The sequence below is a fragment of the Meleagris gallopavo genome, chromosome 8 (genome assembly GCF_905368555.1).
Source record: "Meleagris gallopavo chromosome 8, MGAL_WU_HG_1.1, whole genome shotgun sequence".
Classification (NCBI taxonomy): domain Eukaryota; kingdom Metazoa; phylum Chordata; class Aves; order Galliformes; family Phasianidae; genus Meleagris; species Meleagris gallopavo.
In genome coordinates, this window is record NC_139411.1 from 31,939,357 (window position 1) to 31,954,079 (window position 14,723).

The window sequence follows — 14,723 nt, forward strand, 5'->3', positions numbered from 1 at the left end:
CAATGTTAAATGCCTCAGTAGAGGAATTCCTATGGCTTAAAATGCTACTTTTATCTTCCCTACAGGTCACAGAATCATAGGGTTGGAAGGGACTTCTGGAGATCATCCAGTCCAACCACAAGTATGTGTAGGAAGATGAAGAATTTTGAGTAAGAAAGTAACAATTACTTTTATTTTAACAATTATTTTTATTTATTTTTTTATTTTTTCCTAAGGCAAGATGATGCTCAGATAATGTGGTAATTCTGTCTTCCTCATAGTGCAATACTGTGGCACAATACCATTGTATGATGTTTTTGGACAGCTGGGAATAGAAAAGCATACTCTAGGAGAAATAGGATGGGGTTGTTAAAGCTTTCTGTGCTGCTCAGACCTATGGTTTGATTTACTGCAGTTTGCCTGCAACTAAGCTGCCTCTTGCACGTATTTCTTTAGGGGCTATGCATGGATTAAAAATAATCATGACATGTAGTTTTATCAGGCAAAGAGTCTAAACTGCACTGCCTGCCAGCATTCTTTTGTCTAGGAGTTAAAATTTGACTTTTTATAAGTAAAAAAAAAAAAGCAGCAGCCAGAAAGTTTTCATTTTTTCCTCTGTGATAAAGTACAGTTGAAAATCTTTGCTGCAACTCTTCCCCCTTTTTTTTTCTTTAGCTTCCTATCCATTTTTTACTTACTACGTCTTCTTTTATTTACATGTATACTTATATAATTGTAAATATACCAATAGGCTCTTTTCTGTATAATAGAACTCCTGCATTTCTCATCCTTTCATCTTGAGTGATACTGTACTTCATTACAATTATGGGATGGATTACCTTCTGATAGCTGTGAAATATAAAATAACGACAAAACCTCTTTACAAGCAGTGCCTGCCTGTAAAATATTTTTGATTTAGTGAAATAATCCATACACAAAACCTGCAAACTTGCATGCAACGTTAAGCCTTTAAATCTTGATTACGCTTTTTTCCTCTGCAGCTCTGGTAGGGATAATCATTTCACTTCTAGATCGATTTTTATTTTTTTAAACATCAGCTTTCAGATGCACTTGATGCTTTTGGTGAATATTTGAGGTATTATTTTTGGACGATATAATGTCCTGCTGTGGAACGTGCAAACAAAACTGCTTTTATTGGTGTCCGACTTTAAGAGCAACGTTCAGTTCTCAGCCTAATTCTGTAGGTGGGATGGCTGAATAGGGCTTTTCTGCAAGAGGTTCTTTCTTTTAGAAATTGATAATTATTGACTACTTTCTCTTACAAGGAGCAGCAAGCAGTAATTGGGCAGTCAGACCTCCATATGTATCATAAATGCTCTTAGTCCCATGGAGGTCAGTGCAACTGTGCCAATAGACTCTTGGTGGGAATCCCTGGCTTCCTGATGAGCAAATAGAAAATGTTTTTGTGTATCACTCAGCAACAGTTACAGCTCCTCAGAGCACAGAGGCTCTGCTCTAAGATATCTCAGACCTGTCAGTGCTGTGCTACAAGTCAAGCCGTGTCGAGGAGGAGAACCAACCTTACAGGAGCAATGTGAGGCAGCGCTTTCGTGTGTCCAAGCCCTGGGGTGCACGCGCTGTTATAACGAGCTTTGTTCAGAGGATCTGCTGGTAGAGGCTTCCGAGGAGGGTTTGGCTTGTGGTTTTCCTACAATAAAATAGAAATTCATCATATTAGTCTTTAAAGCTGGATTTATCATACCTTTGCTCTAGCTCCGTGCTTGCCAGGTTCACATAGTTGTAGATATATTTAGGTAAGCATATTGTAATGTGTTTCTAATAAGTAGGCACCTATGTTTTAAAGAAAGCTTTATACTTTTGGGATTTGGGTTTTTTTTTTTTTTTTTAATTCTTTATTTTAGAGATAGTGTGTGCATTGAGATTGAAATTTCAGATTATTTGGTGGTAAAGGAAGAACAACACAGAATGAATACATACCGTTGTAAAAGATGTAGAGAAAAGTGCCAGAACTAGCAATGACATTAAAATACAGACTTAGATGAGCATAGAAGCAAACTGCTCAATTCCAGTTTGAACTGGGAACGTCTGTGATTTTTTTTTTTTGTTGTTGCTGTTGTTTAGAGATGCTGTTGTGCTTTCATTAGTGGAATTACATGATTCATTAATATTGAACAGAAGTCATCTGCTGGCAGACATGAGCTCATGTCTCTTCTGTGTGGTCCCTGAAGCCCTGCAAACAGGGCAGGGTGTCTACTTGTGGTCTTCATTAAGAAGAACTGGGACAGATTAATTCTCCAACGTACCCCAAATCTCCAGATCCATCTGCTATGGATCTCACCACGCTTTCTCTAAAAACATTGCACAGAGTAATTTTACTCTTCACTGTTAGTTTGCTGTAACTGGTGAGGTTGACCAAGAAGAAACAAGAGCTTACAGGCATAGTTTAAAGATCCCTTGAAAAATGTAATCAAAACAGACCCCTAGAGGCATGAGTTACTCATGAATAAAACACCAGTTTTCACCATTCGTTTTGAGCATCCCTTTGTTTTCTTCCTTTTTGTGACAGATGCTTTACTCTTTCAGAAAGGAAACACAGGGTGACTATCAGTAGGCATTCTAAGAATGGATTTAAACAAAAGAAAGTAGGGAATGAAAGACTTTCTGAGCAGCACAGAGCAGCCAAGGACTAATGAGGCTCTATCATAGAATCATTAAGGTTGGAAAAGACCACAAGGATCATCTAGTCCAACTACTGACCCTTCACTACCCTATCCACTAAACCAGGCTCCTTAGTGCCACATCGGTCGCTTTTGTTTTTTTTCCAACCATTTTATTTGGAAGAAAGTTGGCTGGAATGGCTAACTCTTGTATGCTGAGTCTGGACAGCCCACTGTCTGGACTTGGCCGTGGAGTGAGCATCTTCTGTGGCTGAGCATAAAGGTAACCTAGAATGCCTTACCCAAGTGAATTCTTTTGGTTCCCTTAGCTCCTCACATGAACGTTTATTCTGAAGATGCTGACCCATCAGTCCTACTACAAAAGTAATTTTGGTGGGTACCAGCTGAACACCTGATTTCATTTCCTGACCAACCTAATGGGGCTGGGAGATTAATACTGAGAGTGAATCTGGCCCCTTGATTAAGTATGTTTGTATTGTGAAAGCACCTGAAAGTAGAAGCTGTTTATTAGTTTAGTTAAATATTAAATATTGTTAAATATTAAACTTGGCAACAGTTCGTGTGCTGCTGCTGCTTTCGTTTGTCTTATTATTATTATTTTTTTAAACTATTTTAATTAAATCTTAAAGGGAAATTTACTATGAAGTAATCATTCATTCATTGCCATCTCAATGGCCACTAGAGGGGAAGAGACTTGTCTTACAGCTCACCTTGTATGTTGTGTCTTATTTACCCACTGCTCTCAGCCAGAGGCAGCAGGAAAGGAGCTCATGTGCAAACACCTTTCAAAGGAGAGAAGCTGAAGAAGGGGATAGAAGCAACAGAAACAGTGAATGGTTTGGGGTACTCTTCTTCAGCAGTGTACTGCAACACTGAGCACCTGGGTGATTGGTATAAATGGTGTAGCAATGATTTTTAAAGTGCTTTCTCTTGCCCTCTTGGATGCAGTTGCAAGCAATTGGTGCAGATGCAATACTTCAGGTAGCATGTACGTAAATTAGACCCAAACTATTCTAAAGCTAATTTACGTCCTCTAAACGCTGAGGGGGTAAATAACTAACTAAGAAAAATGTTTTCTTCCCATGCAGTCATTTCCGCATCCCTAGAGTATAAAAAGTAGTTATTTATTTTTGACAATCTTGAATTATGATTTTTGAAAGAATGTACTCTCGCTTGTTCTCTAAGTTGCCTTGTGTTGTTTCCATGTTTGTCTTGCTTCTGTTTCATACAGCAACTGAAAATTGAAAAAAAACTGTTATTTTGCTTGATGGAGTTGCAATTAATTTCATCTGCTAAGCTGAAAAGCTGCTTTTGCAGTTTCAGCTCTGTCAGACTTGGGTAATGATGGTGCTAGAGAGCTAGTATTCTGCTTTGTGGGATTTGAAGAAGTAGGCATGTATGTAGGGAGAAGAATTGTAGTGATTGCATTTGGTCACTTGCATTTGCTGTGGCTGGCTGGGGCAGATGTCCTGTCACATTGAGAAACAAACAGTTCCTTTTCCGTGGAAAGCCCTTTCTCCTACTTCCCTGTGCTAGTGAAGGCTGGCTTGTATAGTGCTAAATGAACTCTTTTTAGTGAGCTGTTTGATTAAGGAATACAACAGCACTTAAAATACTAATTTTGACCAATGTGAAATACGCGGTTTTAAGAAATGCAAGGAAACAGAAAGTGAAACCATCAGAGCTAAAGACAACACCAACCAGTACCGGTCCAGATCTCCCATAAAGCCTATTTTTGAACAATCAATATTTCCCATTCCCTTGAACGGGAAAATAAATGACTAGCAGGATGGAAGAAGAAATAACTTGAATACTTTGAAAAAGATTAATAAACTGTCTCTACTTTTAAAAGTTGATCGAACCCAAGTGATTCAGTGTTCAGACATCCAAATTAAAACCTTCTATACCCTCTCTACTGCCACGATATCTAAACACAGTGGCACTGTCTTGTCCCTTTTTACTTCTTTGCTCATTTTGCATCCATCTTCCAAAGCACTTCCAAATCCACCAGCTAACCCCTGAGAAAGTGCCTCGGGACCAACTCACAAGGTTGCTGCATGAAGAAAGCACTCTCCTTGGCCATCACAGCCAGCTTTCTAGTAGGCACAGTCCCTCGAGCCACAGCTGTTTGAGTGCAGATTTGAGGTAAGTAGCTGCACAAAGACCAACATGCTGCTCATTTAAGACAGCTTGGTGGTAATGACATGCACTTCATTTTAATCTTGTAGTTTATCTTAAATAGCAAAACGTCTATAAAACCAACCTAGCTGGATGACTGACTCCTTTCCTAAGACTCAATCATGTAACAAATGTGACCAAAAGAGAGAAGTTAGTGACAAGAAAAGGGCAATGTGATATAGACAAGTGCACAGACAGCTCCCTCTACCCTGAACACTGCCTTGAGGTGGATCTCATAAACCAGCTCTACTTACACAGTGGAAGGAGAGGTAGGTGTACATGAAATAAGTGTGGACAAGCAGAAGTCTTTCTTCTGAGATCTGTGCTCGGTACTAAGCCAACAAATCACATGCCCTTTAGAAGAACTGAACTACACGCCAATATACATTTTGTTTCTGAGCAAGATATTTGTAATTTGACTTCTTCAACTATATTATTACATTTGTCACCTTCCTAACAGCCCCTGTAGCTTCCCCTCTGGCTAGACAGGACAAGTCCGGGTCTGGCCATGACATGGAACTTGTGTTGCCGTGTCTTCTGAGTGGTGGAACATTGGGATTGGTGCCTCCATTGGCAAAAACCAATACTGCCTTCCTGAGTACAATGGGATCTTAAAGCATTGCTATTATCTACACCCTATTCCTACAGTGCAAAAAGTACAAAGACCAGACTGTGGCTAAAGACAAAGGGGAAAGACAAGAAAACCTCTTCATTCCTATATGTTATTGGTGGATATTCACACACTCAATGTCAGACAGGAGTTGAAAGGAACTCCGCGGTTACCTGGGAGAGCCTGAGCGTGGGGTTGGCAGGAAGGGGCCTTTCAGGCCCCGCTTGGTGGCAGGGTGGCTGGGGAAGGGGCGGTAGGACACGCTGAGGGGTCTTCAGCTGTGGCACATGGTGCGTCTTCACCGGGTCACTGATGTCAACGATCTGGTAGGGCAGCGGGCGCCTTGGGCCATCTCTCTGCAGAAACCAACAGTTGTAAACTTCAGGAGCTGATACAAGAGCTACAGCTCTAAAAATCTGTGCTAATATACTATCATACGTTACTCAAAAGTCATGAATCTCATTTAACCACGTACTTAAAGACTTACTTTTTGCAAGTTTGTATTTTGTGGCTTCATGATGAGATTTTTACTGAGAGACGTGGTACGAATGTGATTGGGCTTAGATGATCTAGAAGCTCTCGCTGGGCTCACAGACCTGCAATATGAGCGTATACATAGTGAACACAACGGTCTGCTTCATGGCATTTTTTTTTAAACAGTAATCTCTTTTCAGAATGAGATTTCACAAGGACTTGCTGACTTTTTACAGCAAACAAGGAAAGTAAAGATTCTCTAGTGCTCCTGCAAGAATAAAAGTAAATATTGATTTTTTTTTTGAAACCAGTGGTCTGTTAAATTAGCTCCTGCAATCTGTGGCAATACAACTTTGCAACGCCCAAGAGACACTTCTAATGAATCTAGCATTTAAACAGTAATGACCTCAAATCTGAAAGTATCAGCTCACTCGACTGAGTGTAGATAAAAGGCCATGCAATGTAATGAAACTGTTTGATGCAAACGAAAATAAAAGTAAGACTTCCTTCAGTTCCAAATTTTTCTTATTGCAAACGAAGAGGTATGCAGTCAACCAAACCTCACATTATTACTGACAATCAGCGACGTTTAACTGAATCAGAAAAACACTGCTGATAACACTGGGTGAATATTTCTAAGGCTGGATCTGTGTAAAGCATTGCCAGACCATTCTGAGATAAACGCTGAGATGAGATTTGCTGTGTTCACAGTTATTTGCTACTCATATCTTTAAAGATAATAATAATAGGGAGCATAATTACAGAAACCAATCATACCTTAATTTCTCTATTGTCGTCTTCTTACTTGTAAACAGCAATCTCATGAGAGTCTTCCTTTTCAGATACATGATTGACCCAGCAAAGGTAAGGCACAGAATGGTGATCAACACTCCTACGGTTAAACTCTTATTATCTGCAACAAAACACAGCCAGTTAACTTCTACCAAGAGCCATCTGTATTGAAGCTTGCCCTGTACTGCTGCGGCCCAGCCCCAGTAGTGCTTTGAGCTGTGAAGTGCATTGCTGGGACCTAAGTGAGGCTCAGCAGAGATGCAAGCCCTGGCTGGATGACTTCCAGCTGGAAGCAAACCTTATTTTTAGAAAGAGGTAAGCAGCAGCTCTGATACTGATGGCTATGTGATGTGATCATTGCCCGGAGGAGGGGATGTTGTGGTTCTGCAGGACTGCTGACCTAAGAGTGCACCCTCCCACAGCAAGAGATGCATATTTAAACTTTGCTCTGGTAACCTATCATCACTGTCTCAGCCTTATCCTGGTGGAATTTCAGCCAGCTGGCTCTCACCCTGTACCAGGGCAGGGGAACACGGTCAGCAGCAACGTGGGACCTGATGGTGTGAAGTGCTGCAGAACAATGCATCCCCCCCATTTCTAGAAGATGAATAAAATTATTACATTTTGATCATGCAATTTAAATTAACTAACTTCTCTACTTAGCAATTAAGTATTTAAGACTTCTTAAGAAAAATACATGGTCAAACACCTGGGTTTACTCTGAGTCAGCTGGGAGAAATCAGTTACTAAATGCTAATGAGTCCACGTGCATTGTTTGATGAAGATAAATGCATTTTATTGAGCTAATTCTTCAGTAATCTGATTTAGAGATGTGCTAACTACTCAGATCATCCCAACCACCCTGTCAAGAGCTCATATTGAAATCCAAACGTCAAGGATAGAGAATTAGGTTCTCTAGCAATTTCCATATTTGTTTATTCCCGTGTTATTAAATGCAACACTGTCTTTAGAGAAAAATGGTCAAAATAGCACACTGAAAGCAATTTTCTGTTAAACTGAAGCATTAGCTTCTGAAACACAAACTGCAAGAATTACAGAAGATAACCTGTATTTGTCTTCAGTTAGCATTGCCTATGCAACACGTTATTGTAATATATTTGTAGCTCCCTAGATACTTCGATACAAGATAAGCAGAAAAGGGAATACAATGCTTTAGAGCAAATCTGAGCAGAAGAACATTTAACACACAGGTAGTCACACTTGTTCAGTGCCTCAGCACTGCTCCTTTGCTATCTTACCAGCTGGTAGGTATTAAAAAAAAAAAACACCAAACCATTCAGCAGAGGAATCACAATGTGCTGCTTTGTCATGGAAATGACAGTGATGTCATAAATCCAACACTGCGATTCACTGCAGGATCTGGCGTGGAGAGAATACAATCCATTTTGGTTCTGGATGGCATTATTCATGTGAAAATGGGCAGATCACTTTCCAGCAAGTTTGAGGTTATATATGGATATATGAGCAGACTGCTGGCCCAGTCACTTGCTCAGACATAAATCAGAAATATCTCTATGGAAGTCACTAAAGTTACAGTACTGTGGAGAAGAATTGGCGAGTGATGATTATCAAATCCTATAAAATTGCACTACGTGTAGAAATAATTCCTTCTGAGGCTGGCCAGAGATGGAGGGAGATACTAATGCCAATGTTCTGCAGACTGAACAAGGGGAAGCTGAAATACAAATTACAGAAAATCACTCATCCTACTGCTATCATATGGGAAGGGAATTTCTGCTTAACTTGCAGAAGCTTTCTACAAAATATAGCTAAAATCCGATACAATCAGAAATCACCTTTGTTCCACAAAGCAGAAATATAAAACAATAATGAAATCCTTCTAGAAACACAGTATCAGATAGACTTCTGATTTTTCCAGGCACAGAAATGCTGCAACGTCTCATCTTTACAGCTTCCTGCCTGCAACTTAGGCCAGTACCACATTACACACAATTTTGGGGAGCTACTAAGGCATGGAATCATAGGAACGCTTTGGTTGGAGGGGATATTAAAGCCATGCATGCCTCTCTGGGCAGCCTGTGCCCTCTGAGTAAAGAATTTCTTCCTCACATCTAACTCAACTTGATCATATATCTTGAAAAAAAAAAAAAAAAAAAAAAGAAATGAGAGGAGACTCACCAGGACTACTGTGCCTTTAGTTAAGCAAGAAGAGCAATGCACTCAGCTGGCTTTGCTTCACCAGATTTGCAAGTTGGTACCAATGCATTTAGAATAAGCTGCTTTCCTGACTTCCTGCAGTCTTGCAAGCTCATTGCTCGCAAGGTGATATTTTCCATTTCAGTTCTTTATCATGGAAGCAAGAGCTAAAGCACGAATTATTACCCACCTGCTTGTCTGATGGGCCCGCTGTCCACGCTGCCACCAAAGCCTGGCTTGTCGCAGTATGGAGGAGCCCAGTCAGCCTCACAGTGACAGTTCTTTTTGTTGTTGCAAACCTTCAAAAGAAAAGACAGACGGCCTAACATGAAAAGGATTCTGCTGTATAACTGGGAACAGCACCGGCCAACAGTGCCTCTTCATCAGCTGGTGACACAGCTGAGCGAAATAAAGCTCATGTCACAAAAGAGATGTACTGAGATTTGCTCCTTGTCACAGCTAGGATGGCACAAAGCAACTCCAAATACAAGGGGAAGAAAAAGAAAAGCATTATTATTTATGTAAGGTATGCAGGTAATAGTTTGAATTGCATCAGCTGACAGCTTCAATAACCACAGTAAGGATAATCAGACACCTCTTAAGTCTTGTTCTCTCTTTGCTTCCAGCAGCAACATTATCTGCTTTCTAACTTCTGTTCCTTTTGCCTTCACAGAGCTGCTCCATGTTGTTAACACCACAAAGCTTTGTCAGCTCACTTGATCTCTCCTATCCATCAAGGTCTCATGTCAGACCACATGCTGACTGCTACACTGCTCAGACCCCCAGCTCTGAGATGCAGCAGTTGCTGGAAGAACGTGTGAAACTGGCTGCAGGGCAGATGAAACCCTCCCTCTAGTATCATATTTGCATGACCCATACAGAAACATAGAATCACAGCATGATTGGAGTTGGAAGGGACTCCAGCTAAAGGCCTGCAGTTAATGGGGAAACCCACAGCTCCATCAGAGCCCATCCCCTGACCTTGGGTGTCTGCAGGGATGGGCACCTCCACCTCTCTGTGCAGTGCCTCACTACCATTACTGCACAAAACTTCTTCCTTATATCCAATCTAAATCTCCTCTTCTTTAGTTTGAAACCATTTCTCCTTGTCTTTTCACAACAGACCCTACTACAGAGTCTGTCCCCTTCTTTCTTTATGGCTCTTATGATCTGCCACCACCACGGGGAAAACACAACAGATCAACAGACAGATTTATAAGACACCAGTTAGTTCATGGGAGTTCACAGATACTCATTTTCTGGCAAGGTCAGCTGGCAGGCTGTCAGAAAGACCATACTGGCTGCGTCTGCAGAGTATTAAAACATCATGCACATAGCTTAGCTTTGCTATGGTCGTGTAAAATGCAAAAAGAAATGATTTACTTTTCAAAAACAGCAAGATAGTTGAAAATACCATTTGTTTTTTGTTTTTTTTTTTAATTACAGATCTACAGGAGTTCCCCTCCACAGTTCCATAAGGTCCTCTCTGGCTCCTTGGGAGTCCCTGTAGGCTCTCCATAATGCAGACATAAAGATGCCCCCCTGAGCTGACAGTTACCCCAGCACAATGGTAAGATGCAGCACCATCATCACTGCAGTTTTATGAATTCAAAATGATAAGTTACAGTAAATTAAAATCCCTTCACAGGAGAGGACAGAGAATTGTCAGAGCTTTTTGCAGAAACAAACAGATCATTAGAAAATCAAGGTTAATAAGGCATATCTTGACACGAATAGCATTTTCATAATATAAAACTAGCTTTCAGAAGACTTTGCTCTTACTGGTTGATTTTTCATTCTGTGTCACCATACCATTCAACTCATCAGTATGTTTTTACTTCATTACTTTTGGAAATCCTTTTTTCAAATATCTTAATTCAAATGCATATTTTAGCTTTGCTGGGCCCACATAGAAACTGTCTTTTTTGAAATGTTAATGGAAACTCTTCATGAAGGAAGGTTAGACAAAATTTCTTTGAAGATGACAAAATTCCTTTTTATCACAGACTGTTAATTAAGAGCAAGATAATTACTAACTGATAAATATTCCTTTGTTAAATAAAAATAATTTCACTTCCATTAGTTCATATAAGGGACATTGAAAATTGAAATACATAAGAAAAAAGTACTGCAATGACTTTGATGTATTATTATTCCCTGGAGACTTTCAAGGCAAGGCTGGATCAGGCCTGGGCATCCTGATCTAGCTGTGGGCGTCTCTGTTCATTGCAGGGGAGCTGGACAAGATGACCTTTAAAGGTTCCTTCCAACTCTAAGGACTCTGTGATTCTATTCTATAATTACAAAGAATCATAGATCTCAAAGGCATTACATAAAATCACTTCTCGTCCAGTGTTCATCGACTCAAAAAAAAAAAAGTTCCTATAAAATGCTTACTCCACGTCCATGGCACTTTGTTGCACACTTATGCACACCAAACACACTTGTATTCTGGCACCGGCGATTAAGGCAAATCTGCAAAATAAGAAAAGTGGAATTTTAATAGGAGCAGACCTGCTAGTGATCATCACAGAAACCTTAAGGCTGGAAAATACCAGTAGGATCCCCAAATCACCAGCCCACCTCACCATGCCCACGTCCCTCAGTATCACATCTCCACAGCTCTGGAGCACCTCCAGAAATGGTGACCACACCACCCCATGGGCAGCTGTGTCAGTGCCAGACCACTCTTTCTGAGAAGAAATTTTTCCTAATATCCGACCTGAACTGTGCACTGCGTCCCTCTCCAGCACTATATATCTGTTCATCTGCCAACGGCTGTTTCAGCACTTACAAAGGTCTCCCAACACAGTGCTGTACTGACAGCATTCCATCGATGGAAAAATAAAGACATCAACCTTAGGTATTTTCTTCTCTATAAGCCCTACTAAGCCAACCAGGTCAAAATCTCTGAAATCTGTATATTCCTCTTGGTTAGCAGCTTGGCCAATACAATAATTTTGACATCGTAGCTCACATTTGGTTTTCTTTCAACACTAATTCAAAACTTCCAGCTTTTTGCATTTTTTTTTTTTTTTTTTTTTTTTTTCCAGGACTACGAATGTGAATGCATTAAGTTAGGATTTGATTCAGGTCCCCTTTTAAAATTGCATAGCTCTGTTTATACCAATGGCACAGTACTCATATATACTAGTGCAGAATGTAGACACAGGACTGCCTGAATATCCACCTGCCCTCATTGATACATAGGGGCTCATTATTGTTCTTCAGCAGAACTGAGACCTTTCTGATAGTTTTCCCAAGCTAAACAAACTTTGGTGTCAAATATAAAACAGCCATACATAAAACATAATAACAACCTTCTAGGAAATGGAAGTAAACAAACAGTGCGTGTAAAGTATTCAGATGCACAGTTTTTTTTTTGTTTCCCAATCTGGAAAATGTTACTCTGTCAATATAGATGAAAACTGGGGCAAAGCAAGATTAGCATCACCAAATAACACCATTGAGCAGTCAGATGACTGATGAGGATGTCAGTAATGAGAAGTTATCCTACTCAAAACTGTAAACAAAGAATAAATTAGGACTGGAATGACTGTTACTATCCCCTATCGATTAAAAGTAAAAGACTAAAATAAAATAAAAATCACTTCACAATTTTGTTCCTCTTTAACTGCAGCTCAGTTCAGTAGTACTAAAAGTCAGTCAAAATAATTAGCATTAAGCAGGGAAAAGTGTTGAAGGAGACGACAGGGATGCTTAATCAGGGCACTTATCCCCTGAGGAGGAGGAAAAATGGAAAAGAAATTAGAGTGAATTGGCATCAACACGCAGGCATGTAGAGAATATGGTCTGATTACAGCAGTATTCACCATTCAAGTATTCAGAGTGCAGCAGCATACAGAATTCTGATCACATTAAAATGGCTGCATTGCAAATGGTGTATCTTCAGCTTAGAAAGCTCAAGAATATTAAATTCATATTCTTAATCCATAATACAAGTGCACTAATGTCCTCAGAGTAAAACATACAATTTCATAAGTATTAGCCTGTGCATTCTATGGTGTGTATGTGTATGATTAGATAGATTAGAAAGATTAAATACTCATTAGTAAAACATAATGGGGTGCTTTCCCAGCATTGAATTTTCTTCAAAAAAAAGTTCTGTAACAGACTAACTTAGAAATGTTGTGTAAGTGTTGTTTTCCTGCAGCAGAACTAGAGTTGCATGAGGGATGTGCTCTCGAAGCAGTGTGATGCTCCAACGTTATTCAGAAGCATTCAGAAATTCAGTGGCTTGTTTCAATCTACCACAGATTATCAAAGCTCTTTTTTTCCTCTTTGCCACTGGGGGTAAAGAGACATTCTCCATTTCAGAGGCTCCTGGACTCTTTTCCATTTCTCTCCCTGTTAAATGTCTGCCTCCCACCCTTCATTCAATCATAGAATGGTTTGGGCTGGTTCTCTGTTCCTTGTCTCTACAAGTAAATCCTTTGAATGTGCCGTATGAAATTTGGCCTGCGTTCACACCAGGTAACTCACAATGTTTGCAGAATATGATTGCAAAAATCAGTTTTGAAGTCTGAATATTAACATGGATTAATATTTTTAAAATAGAGTGTAGAGAAACAGATTTTCATCCAAAAAGGGGTGGAGGCGGGGGGGGGAGGCTAATCAGCAGAGTTAAAGTCTAAAGTGACATAACAATTCTGCAATGCCACGGAATAAAGTTAGCATCACTGGTAGAAAAAAAATCATCAAAATATAGTAGCTTAACTGCAATACTTCCAAGGTGAATACCATGAGCTCCTCAGAATTTCATAATGTATTTTGCAAGGAACTTTAACCTAACTGGACAGATACTCAGGACTGTCCTAAAGAAAAAGGGCTATGAACTTAAGCAACTAGCCAAATGCATCTGTACATCTGTAATCCAGAAGAGCAGTCAGAAGAAGAGTGTAAGCATCTAACGCAGTGAGAGCAGGAGAAACAATAAGCGCCCACCAATTCTCTTGTGAAGAATTAAAATGAAGATCCAAAGCAAACCCCAACCAATTTGGTACAGAATAGTTTGTGTCGTGAGGGCAGTGATGTTCTCCTTGTCCAAGAGTATTTCAAGTCCTTACTTTTCCATCTTCACACTTGGTTCCTGACAGCACGAGACCAGGGTCAGGCATATCATCCCCTAGATACACGTGGGTGCCACGACACAGGATCTTGCCACCTTCCTGAAGTGGGATATTGGTTTCTATGGAAACAGCATTGGTACCAATTACAGGTCGATTGGCTCCTCCTTGACACTGAATTTTTCCACATTTAGCATCTCTGAAGGAAACAGACAAAGCCAAACATAGTTAAGTAACTGTAGATGGCACGAACCCATTCCCACCACCATCACAGCAGCTCCTGTGCTGCCGAGGAGAGGCCCTACCTGGGCTCACACTTGGCGAAGGAGCTCTTGGAGTCTTTGCCACAGTTGCCGTATGGATCGCCTGCAGAATTGACTCTCTCAAAGCAGATCCCAGGAGCGGGTTTGGCACCTGAAACAAAACCTAATCAGAACTTTCATCTCATACGAGGTGTCTTTAATAATTTTCTTTGAGCTCCACCGACGTTTTAGGGGAAGGCGGGACGTGATCTGCACGCTGATGAAGAGCAGCAGAGCCCTTGTGCTGGATCAGCATGCTAATGGAAGGGCCCAGACACACGTCTTTTCCACAGTTCTTTGTCTCCCTTGGCAGTGCTGAGCAGCAGACAATGCAGGACTCACTCTCTTCCCGAGTTTCTAGATGATGGCCCTCTAGTGAATCCTCCTAGGACACAAAAACTTTCAGCAAATACCAAATCTAATGAAGAAAGACACAGGCCAGCTGGTAAGTGAACTCCCTCTG

At 40.4% G+C, this 14,723-nt stretch overlaps 1 protein-coding gene across 3 annotated transcripts in view; it reads right to left on the bottom strand.

Moving 5' to 3' along the window:
• The window catches only part of ADAM12 (ADAM metallopeptidase domain 12), a 169,155-nt gene that overhangs the window by 1,846 nt on the left and 152,586 nt on the right, over window positions 1-14,723 (bottom strand). For 2 of the 3 annotated variants that reach the window (XM_085229125.1, XM_085229127.1), the window contains 8 exons: window positions 14,264-14,372; window positions 13,959-14,157; window positions 11,269-11,346; window positions 9,062-9,170; window positions 6,679-6,814; window positions 5,915-6,023; window positions 5,601-5,783; window positions 1,521-1,648 (listed from right to left, as the gene is read on the bottom strand). In XM_085229125.1, the coding sequence (XP_085085251.1) occupies window positions 1,521-1,648; window positions 5,601-5,783; window positions 5,915-6,023; window positions 6,679-6,814; window positions 9,062-9,170; window positions 11,269-11,346; window positions 13,959-14,157; window positions 14,264-14,372 (1,051 nt within the window). The remainder of the gene's footprint in view (window positions 1-1,520; window positions 1,649-5,600; window positions 5,784-5,914; window positions 6,024-6,678; window positions 6,815-9,061; window positions 9,171-11,268; window positions 11,347-13,958; window positions 14,158-14,263; window positions 14,373-14,723) is intronic. The other variant, XM_085229126.1, reaches the window with a different exon arrangement.